Source organism: Varanus komodoensis, unplaced genomic scaffold, assembly GCF_004798865.1.
Source record: "Varanus komodoensis strain SLA01 unplaced genomic scaffold, ASM479886v1 scaffold3, whole genome shotgun sequence".
NCBI lineage: Eukaryota > Metazoa > Chordata > Lepidosauria > Squamata > Varanidae > Varanus > Varanus komodoensis.
Window position 1 is genome coordinate 37,909,030 of NW_025335761.1, and position 15,934 is coordinate 37,924,963.

The 15,934-nt window shown below is 39.7% G+C and overlaps 1 protein-coding gene across 17 annotated transcripts in view; it reads left to right on the forward strand.

Moving 5' to 3' along the window:
• NRXN3 (neurexin 3) overlaps window positions 1-15,934 on the forward strand; it is a 1,430,678-nt gene that overhangs the window by 133,909 nt on the left and 1,280,835 nt on the right. For 12 of the 17 annotated variants that reach the window (XM_044437223.1, XM_044437237.1, XM_044437228.1 and 9 more), the window contains 2 exons: window positions 5,392-5,421; window positions 8,227-8,238. The exons of 2 other annotated variants lie outside the window; for them this stretch is intronic. In XM_044437223.1, the coding sequence (XP_044293158.1) occupies window positions 5,392-5,421; window positions 8,227-8,238 (42 nt within the window). The remainder of the gene's footprint in view (window positions 1-5,391; window positions 5,422-8,226; window positions 8,239-15,934) is intronic. 3 more of the 17 variants (XM_044437229.1, XM_044437233.1, XM_044437236.1) reach the window with 1 other exon arrangement.

Here is a 15,934-nt window from a genome sequence, read left to right on the forward strand (position 1 = left end):
GCTTCTACTCATTACCAAGGGTCTCTTAACCCTTCCTCCTGTTCTGCTGAGAGAAGCTTCCACTGCATCAAAGAACTTTTCATTAGCAATTGATTGCTAATAAATCATACATGCGCACATGTGTGTGTGTACTTGCAAGCCGTAAGGGTATAAATTCCACAATCTGCATTTTAAGATTCTCTTTTCTTGTTGGAAAATGTGTAAAAGAGCCCAATGTGTAATAGTACTGTGGGATAATGACAGATGAGAACTAGGGGAAAGTCTTTTGTCAGTCTTTAGTTTAGTTTGTTTACTATGACATCTATATTATTGTTTACTAGTTTAGTTTGTTTACTATGACAACTATATTGTTTTTATATTGTTATTATGTTATTTATTGTTGTGAGCCGCCCCGAGACTTCAGCGAATGGGGCAGCATAGAAGCTTTCTAAATAAATAAATAATAAATAAATAAAGGGGATTTTTTAATCTTGCAAGCCTACTTTTGTGGGCCTTTTCCTCTTCCTTTTATCCTCTCCACAATCCTGTAAGGTTAGTTAGGTTGAAATTTTTTATTTAAATGTTAGTTAGGCTGAGGGTCAGTGATTGGCCCCAAATTAGCCAATGAAGTTCACGACTTAGTGAGGACTAGAAGCTGGATCTCTCAAGTTCCTGTCCCACACTCTAGCCACTGCCTTATTTATTAACATTTCTATGCTGCTTTTTGGCTGGAAGGCTCTAAAACTAAAGCAAACAAAACAAAACAATTTTTTAGGGGGTGGAGGAGCAACAGATTATAGGGGATCTTTGTCATGGCTGTTCTTCTCCTCCTTTCAAACAGACCAGGAAAACAGCTAACTAAAAAGCTTTATTATGTGAAAGCTGATGAGCTAGGCTGCCTTTATAGTACTAAAGTGTGGCAGTACTAGAGAGCCAGTGTCATGTGGTGGTTAAGGGTGCTGGGCTGGACTTAGGAGATCTCGACTCTAGTCCCCACTCAGCCACGGAGCCAACTGGGTGACTTTGAGCCAGTCACAGACCCTCAAATGAACCTACCTTACAAGGTGGTTGTTGTGGGGATAAGAGGAGGATAATTATGTATGCCATCTTGAGTTCCTGCAAAGGAAAAAAGGTGCAATATAAAATAAATATATAAATAGGAGACCCCCCCCCCCAAAACCCCCCAACCCAAAAGCAACAAAGAATGTTAGGAAACTGGGAATAGGGAAATGCCATTTCATGATTAGAAGCTGATTCCATACTGAATCTCTCTTTTCCAAAATGACAGGAGTAAACTACATCTTTATAGTGGATCTTCCTGCTTAAGGACTAATTGCATGGAGCATCTGACACTTCCCAATCGGTCCGCCCTCTTAATGTGATGCTGTACCTTCAGATTAATGAGGCTAGGCCTTCCCCTCTCCACATTTGCATGCTCAGTAAACTTCCCCACAGAATTTGAAATTGTTTGATTCTCAATGACAGACTCGCATATGTCTGGGCCTCTTGGCTTTGGCCTTTCAGGTACAGAATCTAACTCCTCCTCTTTGACCCAGAATCTATACTTGTAACCCTTGAAGGCTCTTTTACAGGAAGAACAGGGCCATCTCTACAATCTAAGTACCAACTGCTTGCAAAAAATATGACATGGGGAAGAAGGGTGAGGAATGTGTGCTCCTCCAGATGTTGCTGGAATCCAACTCTCATCAGCTCTGCCCAGAGGACTGCAATGCTGATGCTGTAGTCCAGCAACATCTGGGGAAGTACCAGTTTCCACATCCCTCATCTATGAAGACCTAGATGTTCTAGTGCAATGGAAGGCAGATCTAGGTATCCTATTTCTTCAGTCTGTTAAATGCATTCTGTGACAGAAACATGTTAGCTACTTATATAATTCACACATAGTATAAGACCTCCAGGTAATGCTTACATAATGTGTAAAGCATGATAAATGTTATTGTAGTTCTCATTAGATTACTTAGATGTGCAACTGGCATCACAAATCAGCTATTGCATATCTGTTTTTCATCTTGGACCATTCCTTTGTCCATTTCATCTTGGACCATTTTTCCATCTTGGACCATTTCCTTGGACCATTGGGAAGAAGGTGGTGTTGTGAGCTGTGGTTCTCCCTCCAAGCAATTTGTGAATCTCTCTTTATGAACCTTTCTGAGTTTCTCCCTTGGGGTAGAAACACTGTCAAAGCAGGCATGCCTCTGCTCCACCCACTGTGTACCTAATTGGACTTCTCTCTGATAACCTATAGTGAGAAGATCTCTTCAGGAGGCAGGAGGTTCCCATCAGAACAACCCATTTTAATGTCCTCAGGAGGCTGCAGCTCCTCTCCGATCCCACAGCTGAGTAGACTGTTCCCTTCATCTGCCCTTGAGCTAATCACGCCCCCCCCCCCAACTCCCAATTTATTTCCTGCAGAGTTTGGTGGACCTTGGACCACAGCTTGACTGTGAACCTTTTCAAAAACAGTGTCATCTTCAGGAACTGAGTTGTCAGTCCCACCAGGATGGGTTCCTCCTGGGTGTACACCTAAGGATGTGTGTGCGGGACAGGCGGGGAAATGAAACCTTTTCTTTCTACTACTGGCCCTATTCCCCTTTTCCCAATTAAGTAACATAAATATACAGAATTCTCAGCCCGGTTAGTTATTCTAGGAACATACGATGCTAAAACTGAGTTTAACCTATATGCAGAGCACATCATGAGAAAGGTGGGGCTAGATGAATCACAAGTTGGAATTAAGATTACTGGGAGGAATATTAACAACCTCAGATACACAGATGATACCACTCTAATGGCAGAAAGTGAAGAGGAACTAAAGAGCCTCTTGATGCGGGTGAAGGAGGAGAGTGCAAAAGTTGGCTTGAAACTCAACATTAAGAAAACTAAGATCATGGCAGCCAGTCCTCTTACTTCCTGGCAAATAGATGGGGAAGGTATGGAGGTAGTGACAGATTTTATTTTCCTGGTCTCCAAGATCACCGCAGACGGGGACTGCAGCCAAGAAATTAAAAGACGCTTGCTCCTGGGGAGGAAAGCTATGTCAAATCTAGACAGCATACTAAAAAGCAGAGACATCACCCTGCCAACAAAAGTGCGTATAGTCAAGGCTATGGTTTTCCCATTTGCAATGTATGGCTGTGAAAGCTGGACCATAAGGAAGGCTGAGTGCCGAAGAATTGAAGCCTTTGAAATGTGGTGCTGGAGAAGAGTCCTGCGAGTCCCTTGGACTGCAAGATGATCAAACTAGTCAGTCCTAGAGGAGCTCAACCCTGACTGCTCTTTAGAAGGCTAGATATTGAAGATGAAACTCAAATACTTTGGCCACCTAATGAGAAGGAAGGACTCACTAGAGAAGAGCCTAATGCTGGGAACAATTGAGGGCAAAAGAAGAAGGGGACGGCAGAGGATGAGGTGGCTAGATGGAGTCACTGAAGCAGTTGGTGTGAGCTTAGGTGGACTCTGGGGGATGGTGGAGGCCAGGAAGGCCTGGAGGAGTGTTGTCCATGGGGTCGCGATGGGTCGGACGTGACTTCACGACTAACAACAACAAGATTTGGTCAGTCCTTGAATGGGAGACTGCTGTCCAATGTCAGAAAAATATGTAAAGGTTGCTGTTGTGAGGATAAGGCTGAGAGCAGCAGGAGGAAATGGTGTAAGCTGCTTTGAGTTCTTTAAAAAAGGCAGGATGGAAATAAATAAATAAATAAATAAATAAATAAATAAATAAAGAACAATGATAATAGTATTGAACAGTATAATAGAATTGAATGGTTTTGAATAGTATAACAATATTGAACCTCTAGCAAACATGCATAACATATTTGTTTGTCATTGCTTCTGTTTTTCTTTTTAGAGTATAGTTTGTATGATATGCCTTAAGATATTCCTGGATCTAATTTGCTTTTACAGCATTCATCAAAAATGAACCAAGTTTGATTTCTTTCCAAGGCTTCAGTGGCAATAGCGGCCATGCACTGAGTCATACACCAATATTCCCAAATGAAGTAAAAATACAGCATTCAATCATGTCTTGCAGCTTATCAAAACAAACAACAATTGGGGACATTTCTTAATCAAAACAAATCTGCTGCATTTATTTATATGGGGGGGGGACACCTTGATTGCTAAACTTGTATTTTCTGATTATTCCACCCCATCTCCAAATCCTTAGTAATCTTGAACATTTAAATATTTCTGTAGAAAAATATACATATATTGTGGACAATATGCATGCACAGACTATTGGAAATATTAATCTCCCTCTCTGGAGACTTCATTTGGATGAATATTTTCTGAGGATGATCTGGAATTTAGATTTCTAAGGGTGAAGGAACAGAAAAGGCTGAACAAATTAGGATGCCCAAAAACTACTGCTGATTGAACAAAAAAATTGTTTGGATGCATCTGACACCTCCCAACTCCAAAATAATAGCTATATGCATTCTGGTTGGTTGTAGAAGATCTGCAGTTAACAATGCTGTATAGCTATACGTATGTGTTTACTTCTGCATGTATGCCTGTAAAGCCTGGAATATACCTTTATAATATCTATACTGAGGGTTCTATCCAGATTCATTCATACTTAGAGTAGACACAATGAAATCAGTGGATGTATGTTTGTCGCAAGAATTCCCGTTGATTTCAGTGGGCCTACTTTAACTGGATAGCTGGAGAAGACAATCATGCTTGGGAAAGTCAAGGACAGAAGAATTTTAAAAAAGGAAAACCAAATACGAGATAAACTAGTTCTATAAGAGAAGCCACAGCCTTGAATTTACAAGAGTTGACCAGGGCTGTGAAGGATAGAAGATTTTGGAGGCATTCTTCATAGGATCGCCATAAGTTGGAGGTAACTTGATGGCACATAACTCTAAATATGACTAAACCCAGATGCAATCCAGTAAATAGAAATTCAGCAAAACAAATGATTTGAGGTTAGTAGCAGATATTAAGACTGTAATCAAGTATATGGACTAGAGTTTTGGCCTGTTACTTATATATTTCTCACACGTGCCTGTGAAACCATTTTAACAGAATGCTTTCTTGTTGTCTTTCCAAGGCATATAGCTGACATAGACATAAAACTATGGATAGGTTTCTTTCATTAAAATCAGTGGGTGCTTTCTCACTGACAGCAGTGGACTGTCTATTACATGCTTTCTCTCTCTGCAAACCAAGCTCTCCTGCTTTTTATGGGAAGCTGTGGTGTGTGCATGTGCACGCATGCATGTACAGGATACAGTGTACATACTTCTCGACCAAGTATGTAATGGTTGCCAATATTATCAGGCTATATAAATGACAGCTACACGCACCTTCCTATTGTTGTCTATAGGTGCCTTTCCTCTTTTCTGCTTTCTTCTTTCTCACTTCCTATCTTTCTGTTTCTCAAAGGCCTTTCACACCTGATGATGGGCGAACAAGGTAAGTTTTTTTCTTTCTGGCTTTCTTCATTAGCTGAATGTGGCCAAGATTAATCATGCTTATTCCTAATCCCACTTTGACTTGCATTAACCCACCCGCCCAAAGCAGTCAAACTGCTTTGTGTTTCCTCCATGCCTTACCTTCCATTACTCACTTGCCAAATACTGGGTTGTATGACCGATGTTTAAGAAGATAATCCTGGAAAATCCAAAGTCAGGTGTGCTGGCAATGAGTTGTCGTAATGAAAGCCAAAAGGAAAGAGAAATGTGTGCATGCTCTTTTGCTTCCTATCCATCAGCCTTTCTGCCTTTGTTTTGATATCTAGCATAGTGACCTTCCAGCTTGGTAAATCTTGCCTTCAGAGTTCTCTTGTCCATTGCTGGGCAAATCATCTTCTTCAAGGATGTACTTACAGTTCTTACAGCATAATCCTAGAGACCTGAAGACAAAATTTAGAGTGACAGGTCTTTCTGCTTTCAACCTGCAGTTTAAATACTCAAATACATACAGAAAGCAATGCTCTTATTGGTATAATATAGGACTGGCCTGCCAAATGAGTTTGCTCTAAATCAGAGGGTCCTGCTTTTGGTTTGGGCCAGAGGTTATTGTGCATTGATTGAATCTGGCAGAATGAACCTACTAGTGTCCCAGTGAGCAGAAAGAGGTGATGTACACTTTGGAAAGAAACACAGTGTGCAGGGCAGAGGATCAGGTATCCAGTTTCATTAGTGTGGTTATCACTTCCTCTGGATAAGACAGGGTTAGGGAGGAATGCTGTGCATATGTCTCCATTTTGTTAAGTGGCAAACAGCTTTTTCATGGGCCAGATAAATGAAGTGGTGCATTGAGCATTAAATCTCTGGTCCCATGTGTAACTGAGGACGCATCAAGACAGCTTTCATTTTGATGATCCAAAAGCTCTCCTTCAGTCTCCATATGTAAGGTGCAATCTGCATCTGCTGACTGTGATCAGGGAAGTAGAGAAATGGAGCTGACCTGAGCCAGGGCTATAAAGCCACACAGGAGCACTGTTAAGGCACCTTGGCCTGTGCAGAGACATATTCTGTTGCAGTTACTACCCCATCCTTGCCCTGCCAGCTGATAATCCTGAACGTACCTCACTTTTATGGCATTCCTCAGAACTGAATCAAGATCTGATTTCTTTCCAAGGAATTAGCAACCAGATAATCCATTTGCCAAATATCCCTTTTTCAAGAGAGAGAGAGAGAGAGAGAGAGAAGAAGAAAAAAATGGAATATACATATCGTTAGGTGAGGCCATCACAGATTGGATCTAGTCCTTTTGGGATTGCTTGGTCTAAAAAAAGAAGACTTTTGGCTGAAATGGGTAGTGAGGCAGCAGAGACCCTGCCATGGCATGGCATCAAGGCATTTATGCCTGTTTCCAGTACCCAGGTCTATGTGGGGCTTTGCCAGAAACCCCTTTTGTGAGTAAAATAGCCCTTGCAGCTGAATCCTGCAGAAGCCATTGCCAAGCAGGCCTCGGGCAGGGAGTGATGACTTCTGCACAGCTAAGTTATGTTATCAGTGAATGACAGAGGTCAATGGGGAATGATATCACTGAGCATCAGTATGGAAAATCAGAGGCATCACCCAAGTTTAAGATGGTCAAATGACATGGCTGTTGGCCCAGTGAGCTAGATTTCAGATTCCTGGCGATCACTGCTATTGTTGCACTAAGAACCCATCTCTTTCACTATGTTCAACAAATTTGGCTTGATTCCAAGGAGCTCTCCCCTAGCTTCTCCCTGCTTCTCTTCTTGACCAGTCTCATTGCATAGATAGCCAAGCATGGCACTTAGAAGCCATACTCACCCATTTTCTGTCAGAACTCAAGCTGATGAGAGGTTTGGAGATCAATGAATTCTTCAAGAATGATGGAAAGCTTGAGTTTCATGAGCCAGATTCAGGAAAAACTCCTTATTTTATGGAGTCACATTCATTTAAGCAAGGCCTTTTAGAATGAGATGCTCTGGTCTGCGGGATGGAAGCTATAGCCTATTCATTTGGAAGAGTATCTTCTGATCTCAGCCTACCTTTAATCAATGGTCACAATTTCTTCATTTTGCTACTGTTTGCCTGGTGACTAGACAAGGAATGCATTGCCTCCGGCACCCCCTCCATCATCCTTTCTCCATTTTATTTATGAAGTGACTGTGGGTGTATTTGTCTTTCTAGCTGATTCTTTCCATTATTCTACTCTGATAAAAATTTATATAGTACATGTAAAATGTTGGCTAAGTTGTGTGAATAGCTGTGTATAGAAATACATATTATATACAGTAGAAATATAATATAGAGATACAGTGTGTGTTTATGCATCCAGAACAACCACAGAATGCTACTCATCCTTGCTAGGTGGAAAATATTGAGCAAATATATTTCCAAAGGATAGTAAGCTCCCTTTGCCCCACATTTAACTTTTTCTTTCTTTGTGATTTTGCGTTTGATGTGGTGTGCTGTGTATTTCTGTCATGCTGTTGCATGAGAGATTTGCCATTCTCCATATAAAATTGGAGCAATAGAACTTAAATAGTACTTTTTCATCAGTTTTGTGTGGTTTGTGATTTGTGTGCGTGTGCGTGTGCGTGCTTTGAATGTTCTTTCTTTTGTGCTGTGTTCATATGCTTATTTTGAACTTGTCTTTTGGTGATGTGCATAGTGATCTAATTTTATTTTTATTTTTTAATTTTATCCTTCCTCCTGCTCTTTTCTCTTGCCTTCTCCCTGGTGGATACTTCTCCGTACCTGTGCTTATGTGGACATACAACTTCATACCTTATAGGTAGAAGTAAAGGTAGAGATCCTTTTCTTTTAAAAACTAATGGTTATGATTATTGACATGCTCTGCAAATGTTCAGATCTTGTCTTTTAAAAAATGTTTGTCCATGCTAATATTTGTTTGCTACCCCTAAGGAAACACGTCTTATAATTTATATCACACTATAACCTACCATGTAGCATTTGGCAACTGATTAATATGTAGGATGCTTTATGAGTTTTGTCCACACAGAATATAGTTCAGAGCCAATTAATTGCCACTGTTCCCTAATATCAGCAGTAGAGCTTCTAACTTATATTGCAGTAGCGACAAATAAAATAAAATAGAACAGGCAGCCAGCCGTCATACTGAATATGTCAGTTAGTGCATCAACCGGAGTGTGAGTGTGACAGGGTGTTGTATTGGTGCGCTTGCACTAAAACACAGAATCAGCTGAATGAGGGATACTTATGGCACAAAAGGTTTCTACTTTATGAAGGAACAGTCTGTGTGCATCTGAGTGAGTAGGACACATGGAATGTCTAGCGGGGGAAAGATACAGAATAGACAAATACACGAAAAATGTGGTGTAGCTCCATTGTTGGAAAAATAAGTATATGGAAGAGCGCTATGTTGTGGGAGTGTAGGGGAAGAGGAAGTATTGGTTCTGTGAGAAGTAGACATTTTCTCTTGAATGCACGTATCATTTAGGTGAATCAGCAGGGGTTTGTGGCTTCAGCCTGACCCTCAGAAGTTTCTGCCTATGTGTAGCATGAAGGAAGAGTAGTTGTCCATCTCTAAGCATAGCTGTCAAAAATGCAAAAGAACTTGCAGGCTGATGTGGGCCTTCTGATGGTGTGGTTGGAAAAGGGAGAGAGAAGAAAGAGTGGACAGCCCAAATGAACTCACCCAAATGTAGCCACTTTTTCAGTCTTCAAAGGGATCATTGTTTTCTTTGTTGCCGAATAGATATGTTGCTCGACTCTGTAATGTGTCGTTATGGTATATGAGCACCTTGGAAATGAATGCATCTGTAGCTCAGTTCAGAGGCTTAGCTGGACATGATAGTCTTTGAGCAGGTGTGTCTTCCTCCATGTAAGGTATGCTGTAGCACACAGGAATGCAAATCACGCACTCCATGATTCCTTCCTTTCAAAAACAGTGATGTGAATGAGTTTGCACACTGCCCTCTGTGTGAACACCCATGACATGTGTTATGTTCATGGTGGAAAGAAGAAGCATGTTTTTGATCCTGCAACACACACAGCCTGTTGCAACACAGGTAAGTGTGGAAAAGAGAACAAAAATTAATATTCAGAAGAGACCACCTGACTCCTATAGTTGATCTGAGCTGAGATGATTAACTTCATTGTTACTGTGCATTTCAAATATTCTTCAACAATTATGCCTTGTGTTTCTTAAGTTTGCAGCCATACCAGGATACAAATAAAGCATGGGTATTTCATGCTTTATACTGTTACGGTTTTGTCTTGAATTAAGAAAGAAAGATAATAAGATAGGTCAAAGGAGTAAGTGAATTGGCCATCAGTTCCCTTAACAGGTCCTGCATCAACAGGTTTAGCTGTCTTGCATTTCCTTTTTAGGATTTCATGGTACCCGTCTTTAGAGGAAGCTCACTGCACTTAACAATGGGCTCTGTGAAATAGAGAAGGTGAACCTGCATTTAGAAACCTGGCCTGTATCTGAATGTGTGGCTTAGAATTGAATTAACTGACATGATAGTATGTAAACACAATAACTGTTAAGTAGAATGTGAGCTAACCATTAACACTTGTTCTCATGCACAAAAGGCAACATTATGTATTAAGCTACATTATATAGGCTCTATTGTGTAGCATAATATAGACCAGACAAAATAAAATCTCAACTCTGCAGAAATCTGCAGGACACCCAATATCAGGATAGAAATAGCAAAACTGGTAAACTGGAATAAACATGTGAATTGCATCCACACATAACGATGCAAATTACCATACGCATTACAGTGAGTGACAACATGGAATGCATTGCTTTTTGCAATAAAATGTCTGCTCTGTAAGATGGTATGTTTAGATCTAGAATTGCTTTCTGGCTGTCAATAAAAAGATTTCTAATGTAGAACATTGGGTGTAGAAATGCGCTTGAAAAGTATTTCCAAAGGTGCACTTTGCAGATCACCACATGCAGATCAATTGGGATGTGTATACCTCTTCAGGATGACTGTCTTGGCTTCTGCAACAATCACCTCTTCAAAGAGTGGGGTTATTTTTCATTGCTCATTTAAAGGCTAAGAATAATCAAATGTGCTTGGCAGCAACAGAAACTGAGTATGAAAATGGAGCATTTGCTTGAAAGCTTTTGTTCTGTATCTTCTGTTTGGATCTTATGTTTTGAACTTTGTAAAACCTTAAAATCATATCAGACTGCTAGAAATGAAAAGGAGCCAAGCAGTGGCACTGAGGTTTCTCTTCTTTCTTCAGGAATGAAGAGGAGGGTGGGAATTAAAGGACCATTATATAGAATTTTTCCTAACCCCATTAAATACATGGTGGCAAAAACGATCTTAGATAACTATTTTTTATTTGTTATTGGACTTGAGTTACTCTCTAGTCATGTTCTACTGTATCAATTGCTCTTTTGATAGCTTTTATTTAAGGAAATGATAATTGAGCCTTCTGCCATATATTTCCTCATTCCTTTAGTGCTTTTGTTTTGTTGGTTCTCTTATGATCCCTTTTGGTTTTTTGCACTTTGGTTTCAGTACTCTTTGTACTCTGTAGTCCCTGTATGACACAACTGCTCCCCTGAAAATGTTGATTTGCTTTTTCTGACCATTTTAGGGGTAGGGAGAATTAGAAAGAATTGTTGTTACTTGCAATCAAGTCATCTCAGAGAGAGGTCTTAAATAACTATGGGCCACACACCCCTTCTCCCGTACCCATTAACGAGGGTGGAAACTGCTTCCATCCCATATTCAGGAAGTAAGCAAGACTGTAATGGATCAAAACCATCAGCATCATCCAAAAGTGTTAGCAGTTAGGACCAATGTCTTGCTTAGACATGAAACAGTGGCCACTGGGCATTAGTTCTTAGGGACCATAGGATCCAGTTTTTTTCAGTAGAGGCTCTTTAGTGGCAGCAGAGACTATACCTTCCTCCAAAGAAGCATTTACAACTTTTGAAGCCCAAACAGTGATCTTAGTTCTGACTGTTTATTTCTTATATTTATAAACTGCCCCGTAGCCTGGAGGGTTCTCTCTCAGTGTATAATATTCAGGAGGACTTATTTCTGTCTTTAACTTTGTCACAATCACGGCTTTCAATTTCAAAGAAATTCAAATGATTTTATCTGCAGAATGCAACACAAAGTAGTCAGATTGAGGGCTGAATCAGGTGAACCCCGGAGGTTAAATGCAAAAAGTTGTTGTTGTTATATGCTGTCAAGTTGTTTCTGACTTATGATGATTTCATGAATACCCTCCAAAATGTCCTGTCCTTGACAGTTCTGCTCATCTCTTGTTAAACTCAAGCCTGTGACTTCCTTTATAGAATCTATCCATTTCATATTTGGTCTTCCTCTTTTTCTGCCTGTGGCTTTCCCTAGCATTATTATCCTCTCCAACGCCTTCCCATGATGTGCCTGAAATATGTCAACTTCAGTTTTGCCATTTTTGGCTCCAGGGAGAGTTCTGGATTGATTTGATCTGGGATCCCCCTTGTTCACCCTTCCATTAGTCCAAGGAATTGGCAAAGTTTCCCTCCAGCACCATGTTTTGAACACATCAATTTTCTTCACTGTCCAGCTTTTATACCTGTCCATAGTGATCATATATACTAAGTGTCTAACATGAACTTTCTGTAGTATCACATGTGAAGAAACACGTCATTCTATGCGTGTAAAATCACAACCAAACTTTATGCTACATGTTCAAGTATGCTAATGTGATTATGATTAATGTAAAAAAAGTCTTCCATTCTGTCTCCTTTACACATAGTAATCTATGGCTTGCTAAAATGTATATATGTTGAATACTTTCCTCTTTACAGGAAACATGAGCTTGTAAGTGGAATAACTGATATACTTCTATGTCCAAAGAGAATTAAACCTTTTGACATTAGGTTACATGTAATTTTCATTTATAAGTATCATTTTGTGATGGCACTGATCTTGAGCACAATTTTTTGGAAGTATGTCCCATTTACATTACTGGCACTTGTCCAAGTGGAGGATCAAGGTGAAAAGTATGAATGGCAGGTGACAAGGAGAAAAATTACTGACCTCCTTTTGCATGCTTAAATAATTAGTGGCATTTAAATGAGTTATGTGCAAAATTATTTTCCATTTTGCTTTGCCAGCAACACCACTAGGATTTAAGAGCCTTGTGAATAAGTTCAGCTTAGTAGCCAAGGATTTATGCAAATATTTAAGCAAACCATCAGTGACTAATCATTTTAAAAAGTGCTCTAATAGTGTCTAATTATAAGAGGAAAGAGACAGAATTACATATACACTGCCAGCCTTGGTTATCTAAGATACTAATTTGTCATATAAAATGGATAGAGTGTGCTTTTTCTTCCCTGAAAATCCATTTTGAAACACTTTGGCATTTCCCATCTTTGCTTTTGATTTATTTCACATGTGTGTATCCATCAATCGATGTGCACCATATTTTGGTTTTGTGAAGCAGATGGTATTTCAGATGAATTACTTTCTTTGAATTGTATCTCTCTAAAAACAAAAACAAATTGTTTAACTTTTGAGAAACAGCAAATCCTTAAAATCTAAATGGTGATGTTAAATTCAGAAAAAAAACTCAGTTGAAATGGTTGTATAGGTGACACCTGAAAGATTATCAAACACTTGCCCAATCATGGTTCTAATTGTTGGAGAGGTACTGAAGTTGTGTGTAAATACGGATAAGACATACTGCATGGATGAAGGTACTGTTCAGTGTTACTAGTTTCTATTTTGCTTGTGCTATAAACTTAGGAATAAGAAACCTGGAAAATGTAGGATGCCTTAATGATTTGACTAGTCCACATTTTGATGTAAATTTGATTTGACTTGCATCTCTTCGGGAAATGTTTGGATTAGAACCCAGTTATCCTTCAGATTTAGCACTCCTCGAAGATTAAAAAAATCCCAGTCCATAATAATGAAAAACTTTAAACCCAGGCCTGTACAGTTGTTAAGTCCTGAATTCTGAGATAGTGGTGTAAAACAATTGTATGTAAAATATCCAACAAATTTTCTGGGGGTTGGGTGGGTATGAAAGGGGACTTAGTTCTTTAACCCACAAGGCATATATAGTAACTGAGTCAGGTGACACACTTGAAATCTCAAGATATAGTGTATTTCTGTGTGGTTAAAATGTTTGTATTCTCTTTCTATAATGTATGAGAGAAGAGCACATAACAATGTGTTAGGGATTATACTGACAAGTAATTTGAGTGAACACAGCGCTAATGTCTCTCTTTTATGTTAAAACTGTTCCTCTTTAAATGTGAATAAGCATCTGACTCTGGCTTGGTTTTAATTTTCATTAAGAAGAATGATTCCTCTGGGAGTCTCAGGCATTATGGCTGCATTGTGTGTAAACAGAAGCAGAAATATTGTTCTCTGATGTATTATTGTAGTGTACTCTTTTGATGGGGCTCAGGTTTCAGTCTGCACAAAGTGAATATTTAATTGATATGACTGAAATGCTTTCTTCTGCTTGCTCTCTTTTAATTTGAAGCATTCAGCACTGTTGAGATATGGAAGTAGAAAACCCAGCCATATGTTTTGTAAAAGCTGTGCTAATAACACTTCTTATGTATGTCTGGCTTATAAAGTTCTATATCTTTCATTAAAATTTACATGTAAAGTAAGGGCAAGCCTGGTGATAGGAAAGCTAATGCAACTTGCTGATCTTGACATAATAACAATCAGAGGAAATGGGAGATCCCAGATGGCAGCTTGGCCTTTGCCATCCTTTTAATAAGCTACTAACTGCTAATTATTGCACTCTTTTGGGCAAGTTAATTTACTGTTGACTCTTAAAGAGATACTGCTCTTATTGCTGTCACACAGCTATTTCTTTCCATGGAAGAATGTAATATTGCAATCCTGTGCATATTTAGAAAGAAAAAGCTCCTGCAATGCCCAGCATACCCCAAGTCAGTATACACACTTAGTGGCTATAAGTGGGTTCCCCTTAAATGGGAAGCTTTCCAGTGGGCATTGGGAAAGATTCAAAATTACATATAAGAGTAAAAGATTAGCATTAGCTAATAAGTACTGGCTTTATAAACATGCATATTTAATCTATCTTTGTATCCCCACCCTGCATATATTAAGGATGCTTTGGGAACTTGATTTTTATGAATTCTATTCACTGACCTGATCTACTTCTCCCAGATTAATGTGTGGATTGAAGCTTGGTTATCCACTAGCTTTTGTACTTCTGTAATGTTTCAACACAATTTTCAGCTCAGAAATGGACTAATGTCTTTACAAATGCATTTAAACATGAGTTCTTGCATGGATTAACCGTCCCCCAAATCTCCAGATTTACAGATGAATAACAAAATAGGAGAGTATGTAATTGGTTTGCAGTTCAGTGTATATTTATACCCTGCTTTTCCTTCCAAAGAGAAGGCCAGAACAGCTGACAGCATCTTACAAAAAAGAATGCAATAATATCAGAAGACAGCCGTGACTGAAGGAAAACACAAGGGACACCCACTAGAAAAGGGGCTAATTCATCCATTCCTGGTGCATATGCAATGCCGTTGCCTGGACAGCCTGCCCCAGATCTCTGTGCGGGCAAGAAGGGGGTTGCAGAGTTGATTTTCCTCCTCTGAAATGGATATGAAAGCCATTCTGTGCAGAATAACTTTGGGCACATGCTGAAACTCGTGTGCCTAGAACAGATTGTTGAATCAGAGAGTGTGAGGACTGACAGGGAGGTTGAGGGTTTGTTAAATAAATCTCTCCTAAATTTAGAAATCTATCTAGAGTGAAAGTCAAACTGTATGTTCAGTGGAAGTTCATGATGAAGCCCTTCTGGAATTGTACCACTGTAGGTGCCATGTAGAAGATTGTGTCTGACCCTCTCCCTCTCACCAGCCTTCCCCTAGTGCCCTGCTAGCTTTGCCCCCTCTCCCCATCGGTGGTGGGCAGTCATGGGTGCAGACTTCTCTCCCATCATGGTGGTGGCAGCAAGCTGGTCAAGGCTATGCTGCCCTCTTTAAAGCACTGTATTTACACTTGCCAAGTTCAAATAGCAGCAAGCTGACCCTATCAGATGCCGTCTTTGTGGCCACACATTAAGGGAACTGGAGCCTTGAAGAGGGGCTCTTTGCCTTGCTCTGGGGCTTTCACTGGCAGTCACTGCAGGGCTTTTCTCTGATGCAGTGCAGCATGACTTCTCCACCTGTTTGGGGTCCTCCTGAGCTGTTGGTGCTCCAGACTTGTGCCCTGTGGCCCAGCTCTAGCAGCTCCACTGGCTCCCAGCACTTTGTTTGTTTGTTTGTTTATTTAAAACATTTATGTGCCGTGCTTTACAACAATGTCTCAGGACAACTTGCAACATTAAAACCAAGAACAATGATAAAAACAAGCAATAAACAATAATAATAAATAGGAATAATAAATAGTTAGAAAGAATACAAGCAGATAAAATTAAATAAGAGAGAAATCGACTGTAATTTCTAAAATCACTAATTCTAAAATAGTGTTTGAATAAAA